At 36.1% G+C, this 19,276-nt stretch overlaps 2 protein-coding genes across 5 annotated transcripts in view; both read right to left on the bottom strand.

Moving 5' to 3' along the window:
• IMPA1 (inositol monophosphatase 1) overlaps nt 1-10,719 on the bottom strand; it is a 50,822-nt gene extending 40,103 nt beyond the window's left edge. For 2 of the 4 annotated variants that reach the window (XM_074208191.1, XM_074208194.1), the window contains exon 1: nt 10,633-10,709. The gene's annotated coding sequence lies outside the window, so the exon portion shown is untranslated. Of the gene's footprint in view, nt 1-1,844; nt 9,999-10,632 lie in introns of those variants that run through there. The other 2 variants (XM_074208192.1, XM_074208193.1) reach the window with 2 other exon arrangements.
• A 4,855-nt stretch (nt 10,720-15,574) lies between these two features.
• SLC10A5 (solute carrier family 10 member 5) lies at nt 15,575-18,709 on the bottom strand. The gene has a single exon (XM_074201211.1). It carries the CDS (start codon nt 18,582-18,584, stop codon nt 17,262-17,264), a length of 1,323 nt encoding a protein of 440 aa, XP_074057312.1. The 5' UTR covers nt 18,585-18,709; the 3' UTR covers nt 15,575-17,261.
• Between the last annotated feature and the right edge of the window lie 567 nt (nt 18,710-19,276).

Raw genomic sequence — 19,276 nt, 5'->3', positions numbered from 1 at the left:
AAATTTATCATTTTCTTTTTCTGTCATATTAGCCAATATGACAGGTAAGGGGTGGTACTTGGCAGCTTTTTTTCCCCACCCAAGTCCTTAATGAGAGTTATGTTTAATATTTCTTCTTTTCTGCATTTAATGATGTTTTCATGCCTTGATCAGTCAGTTTTTATGATGGTGCCATGTACAGGAAAGAAAAAAATATACTTTCTATTCTTATTCAATTTTCTCCAGAGGTCTCTCTTAACTAACTTTTCTAAAATTCTATTTATCTTCTTAACTTCTTATTTTATGGTTAAGATTTATCTAGTTTTGGGGGCAGCTAGGTGGCACAGTGGATAAAGCACTGGCCCTGGAGTCAGGAGTACCTGAGTTCAAATCCGACCTCAGACACTTAATAATTACCTAGCTGTGTGGCCTTGGGCAAGCTACTTAACCCCATTTGCCTTGCAAAAACCTAAAAAAAAAAAAGATTTATCTAGTTTGGGGGGAATATTGAGGTCACTGAATAGTATAGATTTACTATTTCTTCTTAACTCTTAATTTTGTTAATTTAGGTGCTCTATCATTTTGGAGTATATGTTTACTATTGATATTACATCCTTGTCTATTACCTTTTAGCAATATATAGTTTCCCTAATTATTCTAACTAGGTCTATTTTTACTTTTCTTTTGTCAGAGGTCATGATTGTTACCTCTGCTTTTTTTTTATTTCCAGTGAAGGCTAACAGATTCTGTCCCAGCCTTTTATTTTGGCTATGTCAGTCTTTCCATTTCAAATGTGTTTCAATTATGGTTTCTAAGCCATTCTATTTTATATATGAGTTCATTCTATTCACATTAACAGTTATTACTATCTACTTATCTTTCTGTTATTACTTTGTCTCTCCTCAAAAAAAGTCTATTTCACTTCTGATCCCTTCCTAGTAACAATGACCTCCCCCTTGATCACCATTCCCTTTTCTCTTAACCTCTTCCCTTCCTACTTCTGTGTTTGGTAATATAGATTTCTATTCTCAATTAAGTATATGTGTGAATGTGAGAGGTGTGTCTGTGTGTGTGTGTGTGTGTGTGTGCAAGTGCATGTTCCCACTTACAATCAATTCCTATGAAATTGAAGTTCAAATATTGCCCACCACTTCCCCCCAATTATCCCTCCCTGATAAAAGCTCTTCTTTGTGCAGCCTTTTTAAGGTAATTTCCCCCATTCTTCCTCTCCTTTCCCCTTATCCCAGGAAATCACTCTCATTCCTTCATTTTTTAGAATATTCCCAATAATAGATTAATACTCATGCCCTATATATGAAATCCTTTTAATTGCCCTAATGATAAAGTTCTCATATAAGAATATAAATAATTTTATAAATTCTATATTTAAATATTTAAATTTTATAAATTCATAAAGTAAAAAATTTAATCTTATTAACTCCTTTATGATTACTTTCATTTTTACTGTTTTAGCTTCTCCTAAGTCTTTTGTTTGAACATCAAATTTTCTAATCAGCTCTGGTCTTTTTATCAAAAATAAGTCCTATTTCATTGAGCGATCTTTCTTCCCCCCCAGAAGGATTATACTCAGTTTTGTTGGGTAGTTATTTTTGGTTATAATCTTGGCTTCTTTGCTTTCTAGAATATCATAATCTAAGACTTCTGCTCCTTTAACACAGAAACTGTTTGCTAAATACTGTGTGATGTCTGGGTTTCATGATATTTAAATGTTTCTTTTTTAGTTATTTGCAGTATTTTCTCCTTAACCTGGGAGCTCTGGAATTTGACTATAATATTCCTGGGAGTTTTCATTTTGGAATCTCTTTCAGAAAATAATCAGTAGATTCTTTTGATTTCTAACTTACCTTCTAGTTATAAGCCACTGGGGCGATGTTTCTTCATAATTTCTTCAAATATGACATCTAGACTCTTTTGTAAGCTCAAGTTACCCAATAATTCTTAAAATATGTCTCCTCAATCTATTTTCCAGGTCAGTTATCTTTCCAATGAGGCAATTCTTTTTTTTTTCTTTTTTCATTCTTTTGACTTTACTGTTTCTTGATGTCTTATAAAATCATTAACTTCCAAGTGCCCAATTCTTCTTTTTAAGGAGTTCTTTTCTTTAGTGAATTTTTGTTCCTTTTAAAGTGGCCAATTCTATTTTTTAAGATATCTTTTTTCAGTATTTCCATGCCTCTTTTACCAAATTGTTAATTCTCTTTTCACAATTCCTTACATTACTGGCTCTGTTTGCAACTGTTTTCACCTTCCTGTCTTCTGAGTTTGTCATCATAGTACCTTTTTACAGTCAGGTTCTTTTTTTGCTGCTTGTTTATTTTTCCAGTCTATTTCTTAACTGAACTTTCTGTTAAAGTTGGGCTCTTCAGGTTTTTTTCATGATTCTGTTTTCAGAGCTTATTCTTGGAGTCTTTCAGTACTTTCAAGGTAGTATGATCCAGGGAAAAGTGTAGTCACTGTCCTCCTGGTCTACACTTTGGTCTTTACTCAGGAAACACTCCTGTACACCTTCAGCCACAAGCACTAACACTCCTCTCCCTGTTTTTTGTGACCCCCCTAATTGCATATGGGCAATGAAATTGACAAAAAGCACCAGATTTTGTGCCCAATGCCAGAAAAACTTCCTGTAATCTCTTTCTCACCCTTACCATCTCTAGGGTGAGAATCTTGAACAGAAGTTCATAGCCAGTGCTGCCACCATGGGCAGCCTGGACCTATCCCTTTCTAACCCCAAAGTTGTCATGAACTAGAAAAATGTCTCTCTTCTGATCCTTAGTTTGACTATGTCACTCTAGAATTTGAGTTAATGCATTGTATTAAAATTATTTGGGGGGTGGGGTGGCTAGGTGGCATAGTGGACAGAGCACCAGCCCTGGAGTCAGGAGTACCTGAGTTCAAATCCGACCTTATATACTTAATAATTACCTAGCTGAGTGGCCTTGGGCAAGCCACTTAACCCCATTTGCCTTGCAAAAACCTAAAAAAAAATTGTTTGGAGGGGAATGTTGGGACAGTTTCCAGTTGGTTATATTGTTGTCTCTATTCTACTTGGCTCCACTCCTTGGACTGCTCATTAAGATTTAAACTAGATACCTCTAGAGATCTTAATTCCTCAAACTTATTAAAGATGTTATTCTAGTGCAGACATTGAACACTTTCATAGTTGAAAATATTCATATCATCTCAAAGGATGCCAGAGACTGGGGAATGAAAGGAAATAGTAGAGATTCTAAAGGTGGTATATATCAGTAAAGTCAAATTCAACTATAAATGGATTTCTGGCTACATACTGATTTAGAAAATCACAATAAACATTATTCATGTTATACTGTATTTTCATTTATTTTATTAAATATTTCTCAATTACATTTCAACCTGGTTCCCAACTTCACTTAAGAGTTTTGTGGGGCTTCAAGTTTAACATCTCTGGTTTAAGAAAAGAGAGAAAAGGTGAAAAAAAGTTTAAGAGGAATAAGCTGAGAATATTAAAAAAAATAAATAGCTATTAAGTACAAAGGGAATAGGATCAAACAATACAAAAAAGGCAAAAAATGAATTTATGAAAGGATTATTATTATTGTTACAAAGAGAAAAAAGCATTTATGATGCCCCCTCTACAAGATCTGACTTTTTAACTAACTTCTCCAAAATGAAATCTAAGGAAACTAAAAATAACTAACCAAAAAACATAACTAAAGTTTTAAAATACTATCTAGTGCAATAAATTTTTAAGGTGTCTGATATAGGACAGAACTGTCAGTTTGTTTATAAAGAAGTGGGAATTTTTTTATGTATAATTTTCTATGAAAGGATAATAACCATAATATTTTGTTTGCCTAAAGAGAAAATATAAATCACATATGGTAGACTACTTATTACTGTCTTAAGAAACCTATACTGCCTTGCCTCTCTGCCCCTTTGCTCAAGTCTTTTCTTTAACCTGGAACCTTAAGGAAATGGGATGAGTCTGCAAACAATTAGCCAGTGAGCTTGGCTTTGATTCCCAGCATAACTCAAGACATGGTATTAAAAGGTTAATTATTAAGTATTTAGAAAGAGAAATAATAACCACTGTATGAGAATTTTAGATGAGAAAATTTCAGCAGCCATCTTATCTAACCCATACCACAAAGAAACCCCCAATATGATACACTTGGCAGATGGTCAGGTATATAAGATAGGTATAGGATACAGAAATACAAAATTCTACTTGTACAGAGGACGTGTCACAAATTTCTGTATCCCTATTTATATCTCCCCTGAGCTTCATTCCTGCAGCAAAAGTACCTTAGGCATTTCAAACTGGATGTCTCAAAGATATCACACACTCAACATGTCCAAAACTGAACATTTTATCTTTTCCTGAAAATCTATCCCCTTTTCCAGATTTTTCTATTTCTAAAAAATGCACCACCATTCTACCAGTTTCCCAAATTTGTAACCTGAGTATGTTATCCTTGACTCCTCACTTTACTTCACCTTATAAATTCAATGGGTTACTGAATCATGTTTCAACTTCCTCAACCCCTCTGAAATCTGACCCTCTCTGCTAACACCTAATAGAGCTCTTTAATATTTGTTAAGTATTTCATATACATTATTTTACTTAATCCTTATAACAATCCTGTCAGATAACTGCTATTATTATCCCCATTTTAAGAGATAATGAAATAGGAGTCCAAGAGAAGTTAAGCTCCGGGTCACAAAATGGTTAAGTATCTGAAATTGGATAAATATGTAGTAGACCCTCTTAATATGGTTGATAGTAATATTCCTCCAGCAGCATGTAGCAGTAATCAAGTAGAAGCAAAAAAAGACAATAGTAAAACCAATCCAGGGTAGGAATTTGGAAAGGGATAAATGGTGACAAAAATCAGATGACAAAGAATTAGACAATAGAAATTGAACTGAAAATCAAGATTTCAAAGAAGGAAAGTAAAGCCTGAGAATCAACAATGGTCTAGGAAAGCAGGAAAGGTGAAATGACGGAAGGTTACTGTGAGACAGTAACCTAGGGCTTGTGGATAATAGCAATCAGGATCTGGATGTGTGGATCTACATGAAAGAAAGATGATTGAGTGGTGGTTTTGTTAGGGGGAAATGGAAGAGGCAGTAAGGAACAAGAAGCACATCTACTCCCTCTCCTGGTCTAGTATGCCAAGGGACATAAGAGAAGGTAATCAAGAGAGTGGTCAGGGACTGTTTCTGGATAGGATAGGCTTCTGTAATACCAGGAAGATAAGAGAAAGGATGAAGTTTAACACCAAAAGTAGTTAGCAATACAAGAAGGTTTCTAACAAGGTAGAGTGAGGGAGGACAGACTGAGAATTTAAGAGGTAGGATTAATATGGATGGGTAAGAAGGTTTGGGGAAATGATATCAGAAGTTTTCACCTAAGACTAAATCACAGCAGTTCTGCAAGGAAAAGATAACCACATTCTTCACAGTAATAATGGTACTGTGTTATAGTAATGTTATAGAACTCAACTCAGAGTAGATGCAATTATCATTCTTAAGGAAAAAGTGAGAAGTGGGGTGAGGATGGAATAAGTCAAGCTCACCTCCCTATAGTTTGCAGACTGTTTACTTCCCTTTTTTTTGAAAACCTAATCATTTTGTCTTTGTCTCCATCTTTCAAATGTCACTGATCATTTCAGCATTCATATTCTTCTGTTTCTTTCAGGACCAAAGAACACAGTTCATTCAGAGATCTGAATCCAGCAATGATATCTAATGCTCTCTGAAATCTACTTACTTATGTTGAACACCAATTTCCCATTAAATGCTTTTGTTCTCTCTTTTCCAATTCAAAGGTTATTGTATTTGGCAGAGAAAACAGAACCAATAAGAACTCTACTTTCTCTTTGTTGGGACACTTATACCTCAACTTCCCTCCTTCCATGATCCACTTTTTATCTCAGTATTGCTAAAAATATAAAATTTTTTTAAAACCTTTTTTTGTTCAATTCCTTCAAAGTCTCAGATCTGAGCTCCAGCATTTCTGGCACTATTCTTACAGTAATACTCTTATAATTTTTTTTTTTAACAATACTCTGTTACTTGCCCTTGCTTCCATCTTCTGTACATATCTTTTTAATATATATAAGCTGGTAGGTAAATCCCCTGTGCATCCACATCAATCACTCCAGACAGTTTCTGTTTTTTCTTCCTCATAAGGACTGTTTGCGTTTGTCTTCAGAATTTCACTGTTGGGAGATTCACACCTCTCCTGGACTGACTTCCCCTGTAGAAGTAGCATGGATTCATCAAGAATAGTTTATGCCAAACTAACTCCCAATCCCCTTTATCACCAAATAATTAAATTGGTAGTTCAGAGGAAAGACAAAGACATTGACAAATGTCTTGTCAAATTTCTGCATATGATATCTGCATTACTATCTTGTGGAGAATACCAATTGTACTATAGTATTTTTAGGTAAACACAGAAATGGTTCTATGATCAGGCCCAAACAATACTAGGCAGATAAGAATTTATAAGACTAATAGACAAATGACAACCTATAAACATGGGGTGTTCCCAGGGTTCTTTTCTTGGTCCAGCTCTATTCAAGTTTGGGGTTTTTTTTAGGTTTTTGCAAGGCAATGGGGTTAAGTGGCTTGCACAAGGCCACACAGCTAGGTAATTATTTAGTGTCTGAGGCCAGATTTGAACTGAGGTACTCCTGACTCCAGGGCCGGTGCTCTATCCACTGAGCCACCTAGCGGCCCCTCTATTCAAGTTTTATCAGTAACAGGCAGGCTTAAAAAACTGGCCAATGACACAAAACTGGGAAAGCAATAGATGGAAACCAGGTTTTAACTACCAGAATTTTAAAAGCTAGAGCGGTATAAGTGTTTACAAGATAAGATTCTAGTAAACTGAAATTTAATAGGGACATGAATAAAATAGTATACTTGGTTTAAAAAAATTTAAGATTGGGATGGTGTGATTGTATAACAATTTGTGTGATAAAGAAAATCTGAGGATTTTGTGGACTAAATTAAAAAAGAGTCAACAACTTGGCATAGCCGACAAAGTTAATGTTATGATAGGATAAATTACCAAAAGTACAAGGTGCAGTTTACTAGCTCCTCTGATCGACCTACATTGGAATTAGAGCTTTCTATTCTGCTTCATTTTAGAAAGTTCTTCAGCAAACTGCAAAATGTGAAAGGGTGATGAGACATAGGGATTATGCCATATTAGATTTGTCTGAAAGGTATGATGTTTAGTTTGGATGTAAAGGTTAAAGGGGACATAGATAACAGCAGAAAGATTAACATTTTCTTTGGAGTATAGTCAGGACAATGGGAAAAGTAGGTAAGGACCTAATTTAGACTTCATATAAGGAATAATGTCCTAACAATTAGAGCAAATGAAAAATGAAATGGCCTGCCTCATTATGGTGGATCCCCTGTCAGGTTTGTAAGTAGAACCTATGACTACTTAAATGCTAAACAGATATTTTGTTACATGCACATTTTTTGATATTTTATATGTTTCATTGTGCTAAATCCAAAAATGCAAATGGAATTTTTCTTTGAGGTCCAGGTAAATATTTACATTAATTACACAATATGAGGTGGTAATAAAATGAATCAAGTATGGTTTGATTGTAGAGAGTAATGAGAATTCACTAATACCAATTTATATGCTAACTGGCAAGAAGGCTGAGATAATCAGACATGTAGTGAAACTCAATATTTAGCAAATATTTGTTGGTTGTATCCTAAGTGTCATTTAGTAAACATCTATATTGTTTCTGTTTCTCAAGTATTTTGTGCTTTGTTGATGTGAAATTATTTAAATTCTCAGTATGCTTCTTGGGTATGTCAACCATTTAAATAATTTGTTACTCCAACTTACAAATATCAGAGACAAAATTTTACTATCTAGATAAGAAAATGTAATAAATTCTTTTTTGGTTTGAAAAGAGGTAACCACTATAGCCCTTGGACCTCTCATTTATACTATTAAACTATTAGGCTGGATACATGGATCTCCTCACATGTTCTTTGCAGTTCCTATATTTTGGAAAGAACAGAAAAGAAAAATTCAACATACGGCTATTTTTGCTTAATAATTATATTCGATTACCTACAAATCTAAATATACTGTTCAACAACCAAATCTATCACCTGAGATAGATTTTAACAATAGAAACTCAGAATTTGGATGAACCTTATGATTCAAATTATAATAATCATGTATTAAGAGATCGGCAAGGTGATCCTCAGGTGCAAATATCCTCAGATATATATATTGTGTGTGTGTGTGTGTGTGTGTGTGTGTAAAAACTCAAAACATACCTGGACAAGCTTGCTTAAGACTTTAAACTCATCCAAAAATTAAGGTCAACTTTTGCCTTTCTAGACTACATGGCTGCAATCTCCCATAAGAGGATTAACATGAAACTTCCACTGATCATTAAGTATAAAAACTATGTTTGGCATTATTGGTGAAGATCTGAAAAATAATGCACTTACACTATGATTACAACTTGGACATAGCAAATATTTTGCCTTTATTTGTGAAAATGAGAAGAAATAGGTAAAAAAACCTCACTGCATTTGAGGAAAGATCAAATGTATTAGCCTAAAATGAAATAATCATTATAGGAAAAGAAAAATATGACAAGTCAACCACTGGTTAGTATTTTAAAATTCCTTCCCTTCTGCAGAGCATTATATTTGGCTTAATTTTTCAAGAGACCAAAGATGATGCAGGTTTTGTCAAGGTGAAAAATCAAAATAAAAAAGGTTTTATCTAGGAAAAAATTAATTTTTTTGGAATGAGTAAAACTCAAAGAAGAGATCTCTGGGGGGTCCTCAAATAAGAAAAGAGATAAATGACAAATATTTTGAGAAATAACTGAATTTAACTGAAGATGCTATATAGAAATCATTTTTAAGTGACCAAAAATATCTGGGTAAACTACAAGGCAAAAATATCAAGAAACTGTTGATTACCATTGCCAAATAACATGGCAGAAGATCCATTAATTTTATATTTGGATTTCTTCATGGAAAACCCAGGTGCATTTGTGAAGAATGCAATAGTTCCACTAAATAAATCCCTAAGAGTAAAAATGGAATATAAGCATGACTTTCAACTGCTGGATACTGAGGAGGTATATTCTATTCCACAATAAAAATATAACAGGAAATCACCAGTAGCAACATTTTAGATGACTTCAAAGAGTAAAGTTTTGTTTTTTAAAAAAATCATTTTTCAAAAAGTACTCAACTGTGATTTCCTTAAAAATATCAGGTAAGGGGCAGCTAGGTGGTGCTGTGGATAGAGCACTGGCTCTGCAGCCAGGAGTACCTGAGTTCAAATCTGGTCTCAGACACTTATTTAAGGTGTGGCCTTGGGCAAGTCACTTAACCCCATTGCCTTGCAAAAACCTAAAAAAAAAAGAAAAAGCAGGTAATAAAAATGATCTAAAGTACAAAATTGTTAGTCTAGACAAAAAATAATTTTATTTTCTACCAACACTAGCTCAAATGACAACTTCTTGATGCCTCCCCTGGTTCTCCATTACCAGAAATCTTTTTTCCCCCCTACTGTACTTCCTGTAACAATCCAGTAAGAATGAAGTACTAACATGGGGCGGCTAGGTGGTGTGGTGGATAAAGCACCGGCCCTGGAGTCAGGAGTACCTGGGTTCAACTCTGGTCTCAGACACTTAATAATGACCTAGCTGCGTGGTACTTTGCCAAAAAAAAAAAACAAAACTAAAAAAAAGACAATCCGACCTCAGACACTTAATAATGACCTAGCTGTGTGGTGCTTTGCCAAAAAAAAAAAACTAAAAAAAAGACAATCCGACCTCAGACACTTAATACTGACCTAGCTGCGTGGCCTTGGGCAAGTCGTTGCTTTGCAAAAAAAAAAAATCAAAGCTAAAAGGCAGACAACTGATTAGACTGACGGTGTAAAGAGGAAGCGCGAGCGGCTGGGTCACGCACCGCGAGGCCGGCAAGGGCGGGAGAGGGGCCTCGGCCCGGCGCCCTACCGCGCGCTCCGCCGCCCGCCCCGGCGCCCTACCGCGCGCTCCGCCGCCCGCCCCGGCGCCGCTCCGCCGCCCGCCCCCGCCGCCCGCCCCGCCGCCGCTCCGCCGCCCGCCCCGCTATCGGGTGTCACGGAGCGCGCGGTGCTCGGGCGCGGCGTCGCGTCACTAGAAGCGGGGAGGCCCACGAGCACGCGGGGGCGGTCCGCGCGCTCCCGCCTCCCTGCGCTGGGCCGACACCGGGGGGATGGCCTCCCAGCAGCGCTCGGGGAAGGTGCGAGACTCGGTCCCCGGGCCCCAAAGGCAAGCCTGGGGCCAGGGAAGCCGGGAGCGCGGCGCTCAGGACCTCCCGCGGGGGGCGAGGGGGCCGGCGCCCTCCACTCCCGTCCCGTCCCGTCCTACCCATGGCCGCCCGCTCCGCCGCCCCTCCCCCTCGCCCACGGGCCGCCCCCGGCCCCAGTGCGCAGGCGCCGGGGTCAGGCCACCTTCGTCGCCGCCCCCTCCCCGCCTGGGCAGAGGTGGGGGAGGGGAGGAGGGAGCAGCCACGTGGGGCGCAGTTGGCGGGGAAGGGGAAACTCGGGCACCGGGGTGGGGGGATGGGCAGGACAGCCCCGAATCTCACCTCTCAGTCCCAGGCTCCCGACCAGCCCTCTCCAAAGTCCTTAGAATCCGCGCTTCCGGATAGGAAACCGTTCCTCCGTGGGACAGGAAGTCCCGCCTTCCTCTTCGGAAAGCCCGGGAGGGCCTCCTGGAGGCTGGGCCTGCCCCCACTCTGCTTTCTGTCCATCGCCATCTCCCTCTCCTCCGCTCCCCTCCTTTCCCCTTCGGTCCTCGTGGCTCTGCCTCTCCCTCCATCACTTTCCTCTCCTGCCTCCCTGAAGGCCGGGTTCAAGTGCACCTGACTTCACCCATTTACTACCCGTGCAGACCTGGCCGAGGGGGTTCATCCCAGCTGCCTCAGGCCTTCAGCCGGGAGATGGAGATAGATAAAAACAACACCTGCTTCCGAGGTCAAAATGACATCACGTTTTAAAAGACTTAAAAAACTTAAAGAACAACGTAAATGCGATTATTGGGTTTATGTTCACCAATACTCTCCATTAACCTCAATTTTTAGTTGAATCCTTCAGCAGCCATTTATAGTGGTATTATAGGCAATGCAAATAAAACAAGAATAAACTGGAAAATGTTATTACTAACAGATCAGTAAAATTATTAGATGCTTTGTTTGAGGACCTTTTCATGTCATATGACCCAAAAAAATGGGATTTCTTATTCTCTGAAAGGTTCCTTTCATCCGTTTAATTTACATTTTTTTTTAGTTTTTGCAAGGCAATGGGGTTAAGTGACTTGCCCAAGGCCACACAGCTAGGTCATTATTAAATGTCTGAGGCTGGATTTGAACTCAGGTACCCCAGACTCCAGGGCCAGTGCTCTATCCACTGGGCTACCTAGTTGCCCCTAATTTACATACTTTTTGCCCTTCTTTGATGACCCCTTTGGTCTTTGGGCCAAAAGAAATGAGCCAGTGTTGTACAAATATGAAGTGTTCCAAAAGTCTTAGTGAGGTTTTAAGCTCTAGTAGCTTTACTACACAAGTAGAAGCTACACTATAGTAGTAATAACTGACATGGGGAATTTAATGTTGATGAACAATGCTTTTATTCCCATCCTGAGCTTGCCTTCCAGAATTTCCTTTAAAGAAAAAAAAGCAACTAGATTTTTAATTTTTTTTTTTTTAGGTTTTTGCAAGGCAGATGGGGTTAAGCGGCTTGCCCAAGGCCACACAGCTAGGTAATTATTAAGTGTCTGAGACTGGATTTGAACCCAGGTACTCCTGACTCCAAGGCTAGTGCTTTATCCACTACACCACCCAGCTGCCCCACAACTAGATTTAAAAAAAAAAATTGTAGATGATGGTGTTGCTTTTGCACTTTTGACCCATTTTTGCATGATTTGTCTACTTCCCTTTTTTCCATGGTGCCATAAATTTATAGCTGGAAGAGATGTTAAAGGAGATCTAGACTAAAACTAATATATTTCTAAAGAAGAAATTGAAGCTAATTGACCTGTCCAATGATACAAAGATAGTAAAAGGCAAAAGTCAGGGATCCAAATTTAAGGCCCCTGATTCCAAATCCATTGATCTTTTCACTGTACCACATTACCTACTTTAAGCCATATACATATTTGATATATATTATACAATTTTTGGAGATCAAATCATCATTGATCATATTCATCTACTCACCAACCCATTATGTCTTTCTATTTGTTTCCTTTAAGGTCACCTACACTTTTGATTTTCTGGAATTATGATGTTGAATGATCCAATGAATTGGGAATATATTAGTATTAAACAAATTGCTTTTGTAGCAGGGAACATATAGTATTATTGAAACTGCTATGTAGTTTCTGAAATTCATTTCAGCCTTTTCGCCTTCTATTCAATTCTGTGTAAAATTCATTCATCATCTCTATGAATACATATCAGAGAGGTTATAGTCATACAAACAATAAGTATCAGGCAGAATTTGAACCCTACCATACTCTGTTATGACCCCAAGGTCAGCACTATTTCCACTGTACTATATTTCATCTAAATAATCCTCTTCATAAACCTATATCAGATTACTCACTGCCATGGAGAGGGGATAGGGAAGGGAGAGTAATAGAAAAATGTGCACCTCAAAAGCTTACAAAAAAGATGAATGTTGAAAACTATCTCTGCATGTAATTGGAAAAAATAAATTATTATGCTACCATACATAATAGGAAATATAATTTAAACACAAAATATGCATGTGTTTATATAGTATTGTTCCTAAGATTTCTAAGGTAGTTTAATTATTTTATAGAAGGGAGGTTGAAGACAATTCTGAAAAGATTAAGATTTACCTATAACATTTTCTTATTGATCCTATTTATAATAATGTATTATATTTATATATAATTAAATAGTTATGATAAATTTATCATTTATAATCCTATAATTTAGAATTATAAAGTTATCTCTTTCACATCATGGGGATTAGGCACATAGCACCCCCTTGATCTGGAATATCTGTGAAAAAATTTTGACCCTCCCTTTGCACTAAAGAAGTCTGAACTATTATGGTATTAAATATATATATGTTCATATTATATAAAGCTATATATATTTTTTATGCATTATTGAATTTTTAAACTTTTTCTGCATCATCTGCAGGCCTTCACAAGTTGTCTGAAGCTTCTGCAAAAATCCTCCAAAATTCCCATTTAATTTTTTATGCTGACCCATAATATATTGAAACAATGATGGGGGAAAGTCTCAGTGTAGAAAGGATCACTATAATTGATTTTGTTCTGTAAATAATTAAGCCTTGGTTCTTTCTCTTTGAACTTAGTTCAGAATTCAACTGGTTTGTAATGGGTTGAATTTAAAAATCCTGCTGTCATGCCTCAAGGAATTTAATTGACCTTGGAGAATATGCAAGAAAGCAAAGGATTTTTTGCACCTGGTATCTTTATTTCACTGAACTCTCTTTTAAAAATGTCTAATTTCTATCAAAAACCTGAAGCACTCTCTCTCATCTGGACTCAAAGAGTACTTCTAAGTCTCATGAGAAAAGAAGAAGTCCTGGGAGTGGCATTGCTAAGTCCCCATTACCATGTTGACCTGAATTCCATGATGTTATCCACCCTCTTCTGTTCTTTGTTCCCCAAAACCTACATACCGGGAACTATTCCCTTGTTCTGGATCTTTGGCATAAGTGGAGGAAAGCTGTGAACCTATTTATTGACAAGTAGTCGGTCCCTACTAATAAATGGAGATCAGTTTCAGTTTCCTTTTGTATTAAAATTTTATTGAGGGGCAGCTAGGGGGTGCAGTGAACAGAGTCAGGATTACCTGAGTTCAAATCCAGTCTCAGACACTTAATAATTGTGTGGCCTTTGGCAAGCCACTTAACCCCACTGCCTGGGGAAAAAAAACCTAAAAAAAAATTTTTATTGAAATAATTTTTTTTTAGGTTTTTGCAAGGTAATGAAATAGTTCTAATTTGATGTATCTGTGTGAATGTCCCTTCTACAGGTACAGTTTTGGATTTTGTTCTAATCAGTTAAAGACTTGGTAACAGGTACTTTATCCTGATCTAAGAGTAAATATGATAGGATCATACTCTTATGCTAAAAAGAACCTCAGAAATCACATGATTACCTTCATTTGTACCATAAATCTTGGCTATGTAAAACATTGCATAAAAATGTATTCATTAAATCTGCTTTATAACATTAATCATAATACAGATAAAATTCTATGGGTCTGTGAGCATACAATCAATAGTGACTTAACCAAGTGCACTCCCATTTAATTAGCTTATCACTGTTAATAAGTAGCCTGCTATGACACATCAATAAAAAGTATATAAAACGATTTGTAATATTTTGAAGTCTCAAGTTCAACTCCCAGAACCACTTCTTAAAGTGAAAAATTGCTCTAGGGTGCATAATCATAAATAACCACCTGATCATTGATCTATTGAGGATGATGGCAGTGTTTTTACCACCCCGCATTCAATACCCTTTTAGAATTAATGATCATTTAGTCCATCCTCATTTTATTGGTGAGGAAACAGAACCAGTGACATTTTAATTTGAGTATGATAGAGTCTGATTGGAATCCAGGTCTTTCCTATTTGCCTGGGACTATGTTAAGAGGCTGAGTACTCACAAAAAAGCAAAAACGGTCCCTGTCATCAAAAGAGCTCATATTCTAGTGGAAGGGATACAATGTTATACACACAAGTAGACACTTATAAACCAAGTAAATGAAAGTTAATTTCAGAGGAAACTCAGTGGTGAATTAAAGTTGAGGATGAGCAAAAGAAAATATCTCCTGCAGAACAGAAAATTTGAGCTGATTCTTGAGAGAAGTTAAGAGGCAATGATAAGGACAGAGAACATTCCAGGTAAGGGGGAAAGCCAATGAGTTGTTTAACATGAAGTTAAGAGATGTAATGTGGGATATAAGTTCTTTACATAAAAAGAATATAATACAGTCAAAAGGAACATTAATAATTATCTATTAGGTTTAATGGAACTAATTTTGACTATGAATATATGAATTCTTCGAAGCATGAACATACCTTGAGAGCCAAATGCTTTGAAAGAAATCAAATGAAAATAGATTGGAACTATTTCCACTGAAAATTTAGAGCTTGTTTTACAGAAAATTAAAATATAATATAAATCCTATCCTGTTTTTTACTCATATATGACAACTATTGTTATTCATTCATTCAATATATATGAATTTTGAACCCAGGTGTTTCTGACTCCAGCACTATCTACTACATCAAATATCTTAAGAAAAATAGAAACAAAATGTCATTAGAGTACCAAGGAAAATGAATGACATAATGGAGGAAGTGGGATTTGATCTAAGGTTTAAGGGATTAAATGAATTTTTTTATTATATAAATATTTTGTTTTCCAATATATACAATTTCTACTTATCATTTTTGTAAGGTTTTGAATTTTACAATTTTCTCCCACCCTCCCTTCCCTCCTCCCACTCCCCCCACAGAAGGCAGTCTGATAATCTTCACATTGTTTCCATGCTATACACTGATAAAAATTGAATGTATATCCTTGAGGAAAAAAAAAAATTAGAGATAGCTAAATCATATAGTACATAAGACAACTTTTTAAAAAAATTGAAGGTAATAGTCTTTGTTTAAACTCCAGTTCTTTCTCTAGATACAGATGGTATTCTCAGTCACAGATACCCTAAAATTGTCCCTGATTATTGCTCTGATGGAATGAGCAAGTCCATTAAGTTTGATCATCATCATGCCCATCTTGCTGTTAGGTTGTACAATGTTCTTCTGGTTCTGCTCATCTCTCAGTATCACCAGTTCATGCAAGTCTTTCCAGGCTAATGAAATGAATTTTAACAAATGTTGAGGTCTACATATCTTCTGAGCAAAGGAGAAAGAAGAAAAAAAAATATGTGGATACCCAAATCCATAGTAATACAATAGTTAATTTGGATTAAATTAAGAAGACACAACTGACTGGGAAGGTTCCCAGAGGCTTGAATGCTGGTCTAAGGATTTGGGGTTCTTCTGTTAAATTAGTGGTGACGAGTCAATGAAGACTTTGAGAAGGAGTACAAGATTATATATCATAACTTAGAAAGATTAGCATGATAGAAATGTGTAGGAGTCTGTTGAATTCTAACCAGGTAAAGGATAATGAGGGAACAAAGAAGAGTGGTAATGACCATGGAAGTGCCATGGTGCTAAAATCTACAGGATTTTTCGATAGATTGAATAGGGGAATAATGAGGGAGAGGGAAGAGGAAGAATATTGTCAAGACTGCAAACCTAGATGAGAAAGAGAATTATCAGCACCATTTATAGATATAGGTAGTAAAAGTTCCCCTTTGGGGGGCAAAAGATGATGAATTTTGCATGTGATTCATCAAAATTCAGATACTGGAATTCAAAGTGTACATTATTTTATTTAGTAAGCATATGCTTCAGTGGATATAGAGTTGGACCTGGAATCAAGAAGACCTGAGATCAGATTTGACCTCAGACACTTTGTTGCACGACCTTGGGCAAATCACTCACTTTCTGTCTATCTCAATTTTATCTAAAATGAAATTAATAATAGCATCTATCAGCTAGAGCTGATATGAAGATAAAAATGAAATAATACAAAGTATCTTACAAATGTTAAATGTTTATATAATTAATATTTAGGATAACATAAGAGGATAAAAGATTCATTATACAAAATTTTAAAAAATATTTTTCTTTTGATGAAAATGAGAATCCAAATCATCCAACTCAAACCCTTTTTGTTTGTCCTTTTAAAAATGTACCAAAAGGAAGAAAAACTACTTACTAGGCTGGAATTCAGTTGTATATTACTAAGTTATTTATTATGTCATTTTATGGCTTTTTTTGGTATGATTTGGTTTCTTTTGATTTTGGTAAACTTAGCTGGAAGTGACTGCTCTGCCTCTGAATTCCTATAGAAGCATATCTTCCTCCCATCTCTTTTAACCTTTACTCAGTGTTGTAGATATTTAACATTTACATTTAGATCTTTTAGTGTTACTGTTCTTTTTCTCTTAAGTCTTAAATAGACTGAAAGAGTCTTAAAGGCTAGGACAATTATTGGTATAATATTTTATTCTCTCCAGAGCCTAATCCATGAGAGGTGTTCAACAAATTTTTTCCAATTACTTATAAGAATTTATTAGACCAAAGATTTTAGTTTTGCATCTTCTACATACAGAAAAATAATTTTCTTAGTTTTGTATAACAGAATCATAAACAACATTTCACAGCCAGAACACATGGCCACTGTAAAAGGAGCAACTGTTGCTAAATCTGCCTTGTGTTGTGGAAAAGATAGCTGAATAATGGCTAGTGCTAGGAAACTATTTAATGCCCCACCTTCAATAGCAACTGTTTTGCAAACTGGAAGAGGCAACATAAACATTTTAGAAAAAGAGTATCCAAATAACAAACCCAAAGCAGGAACTAATAGTCCCATGAAAAGTACCTCCAAGTTCATTGTTTTTGTAAATATTAATCCCATCCTGAAACTCAAATATATTCCTGTAGACATTAACACAAAACTAAAAGGTTTAATTATTTTCTCCAGGTAGTTTGCCCATTTGGGTACTTTACGCTTAATGATTACACCTATTGATATTGGTATAACTATGAAAAGGAGGGTTGTTATGATTTTAGAAATAGGAATATGAAGTGAGCCATTCAGCCCTAAGATTCTACTATAAATATATGAATTTAGAGGCATCATTATCAGTGCTAATAATGTTGAAGCACAAGTCATCACAATGGCTAAAGTGACATCACCTTCCAGAAGCAGAGCAAAGAGATAACCTCCACCTCCTCCAGGACAGGTACAAGTCATGATAAATCCAAAAGAAAGAGTCTGGGATAATACCAAAACCCTAGTAAAAATAAATCCACAAAATGGCATGACAAAAAACTGTATGGCTGCACCAAGAAGTACTGGTAAAGGTTTCTTCCATACAATCTGGAGTGTCTCCACTTCAATCTTGCAGCCAAATGCACATTTATTAAGAAATATCATTGGTAAAATCAGCATTAGGGCAAAGCTGTCAAAATGCAAAGATGCCTGTGAGAGAGTCTCTGTTTTCTTGAAGATCACCTTGATTTGAATATTTTTTATCTCTTCAATGAGTTTATCTTGTCCACCTACAAAATCCCATAGTTGAATGGTTAAACTTGTCTCACCTGCTCTCTTTGTTAGTAGATTTATTTTAAAGTTTGTTACCTCTGAGGACATCTTAGTCACGTTTACCACTTGTGCCACTTCCAGATCTTTTAAAAATACAGAAAGATAGCTTCTGTCTGACCCAGGGCTCTTGTAGTTTGATCTCACAATGATTGCTTCTTCTGTCTTCATGTAAAGCAGGAATTTGGTCTTGTCTAGACTCAGAAAAGGTACAAATGACTTCCGCACTTCTCCCAGGGATATACCCAAGATTTGCAAAACTATAAGTTCTATAATTATTTTAGAAAGCATAATTTTCTCTTCAGCTATTAGACCATGAAAAATGGTTCAGATTTAAAAAGGAATTTAATTTTTTCTGGTAGTCCAGCTCCTGGTTGCTTTAAGTTGCGGTAAATAATGAATTGTTTTTTGCTGGACCAAAGTTCAGCAAAAGGGAGGAGAATAATCTCCTGGGCTCTTCAAATAAACATAAGGGTATCTAGTGATATAACTTGTTTAACCTGAAATCATTTGATAAATAAAAGGAGCAGTGTTTTAGCAGTTGTAGTTTTCTATTATGTAATATAATCTTAGTAAATAAAACTACCTTAAAAATCTTATAAACAAAACCAAAAACTCTGTAATATTGAACACACAAAAACTTTTATTCAGTAAATGACTTTTGAAGGAAGGATTAAAATTTAATTAGAAACTAAATAATTAAAGATTTTGTCAAAAAACAAATCACAGAAACAATGGAAAATTTAATTTAATGGAAAATGACAACAAAGAAATACAAAGCAATGGATATCCTTAGAGAAACATGTAGACCTCTAAATATATCCACCAACAAAAGAGAAAACTAGGCATGCAAATAAAAAACTGGAAATTTCTTACTAGTCTCTACCCTTGTCTTTTATGTGTTGTTTTCTCCCATTAGAATGTAAATTCCCTGAGGAAAGGGCTTGTCTTTCTCATTGTTTTGTTCTCCTAGTATTTAACAC

This window comes from Macrotis lagotis, chromosome X (assembly GCF_037893015.1).
Source record: "Macrotis lagotis isolate mMagLag1 chromosome X, bilby.v1.9.chrom.fasta, whole genome shotgun sequence".
Taxonomy (NCBI): domain Eukaryota; kingdom Metazoa; phylum Chordata; class Mammalia; order Peramelemorphia; family Peramelidae; genus Macrotis; species Macrotis lagotis.
This window is presented reverse-complemented; position numbering and strand designations above follow the sequence as displayed.

Bases quoted from the DNA above. Each gene is read 5' to 3' on its own strand.
- SLC10A5 (XM_074201211.1), bottom strand. From the start codon at position 18,584: ATGCTTTCTAAAATAATTATAGAACTTATAGTTTTGCAAATCTTGGGT.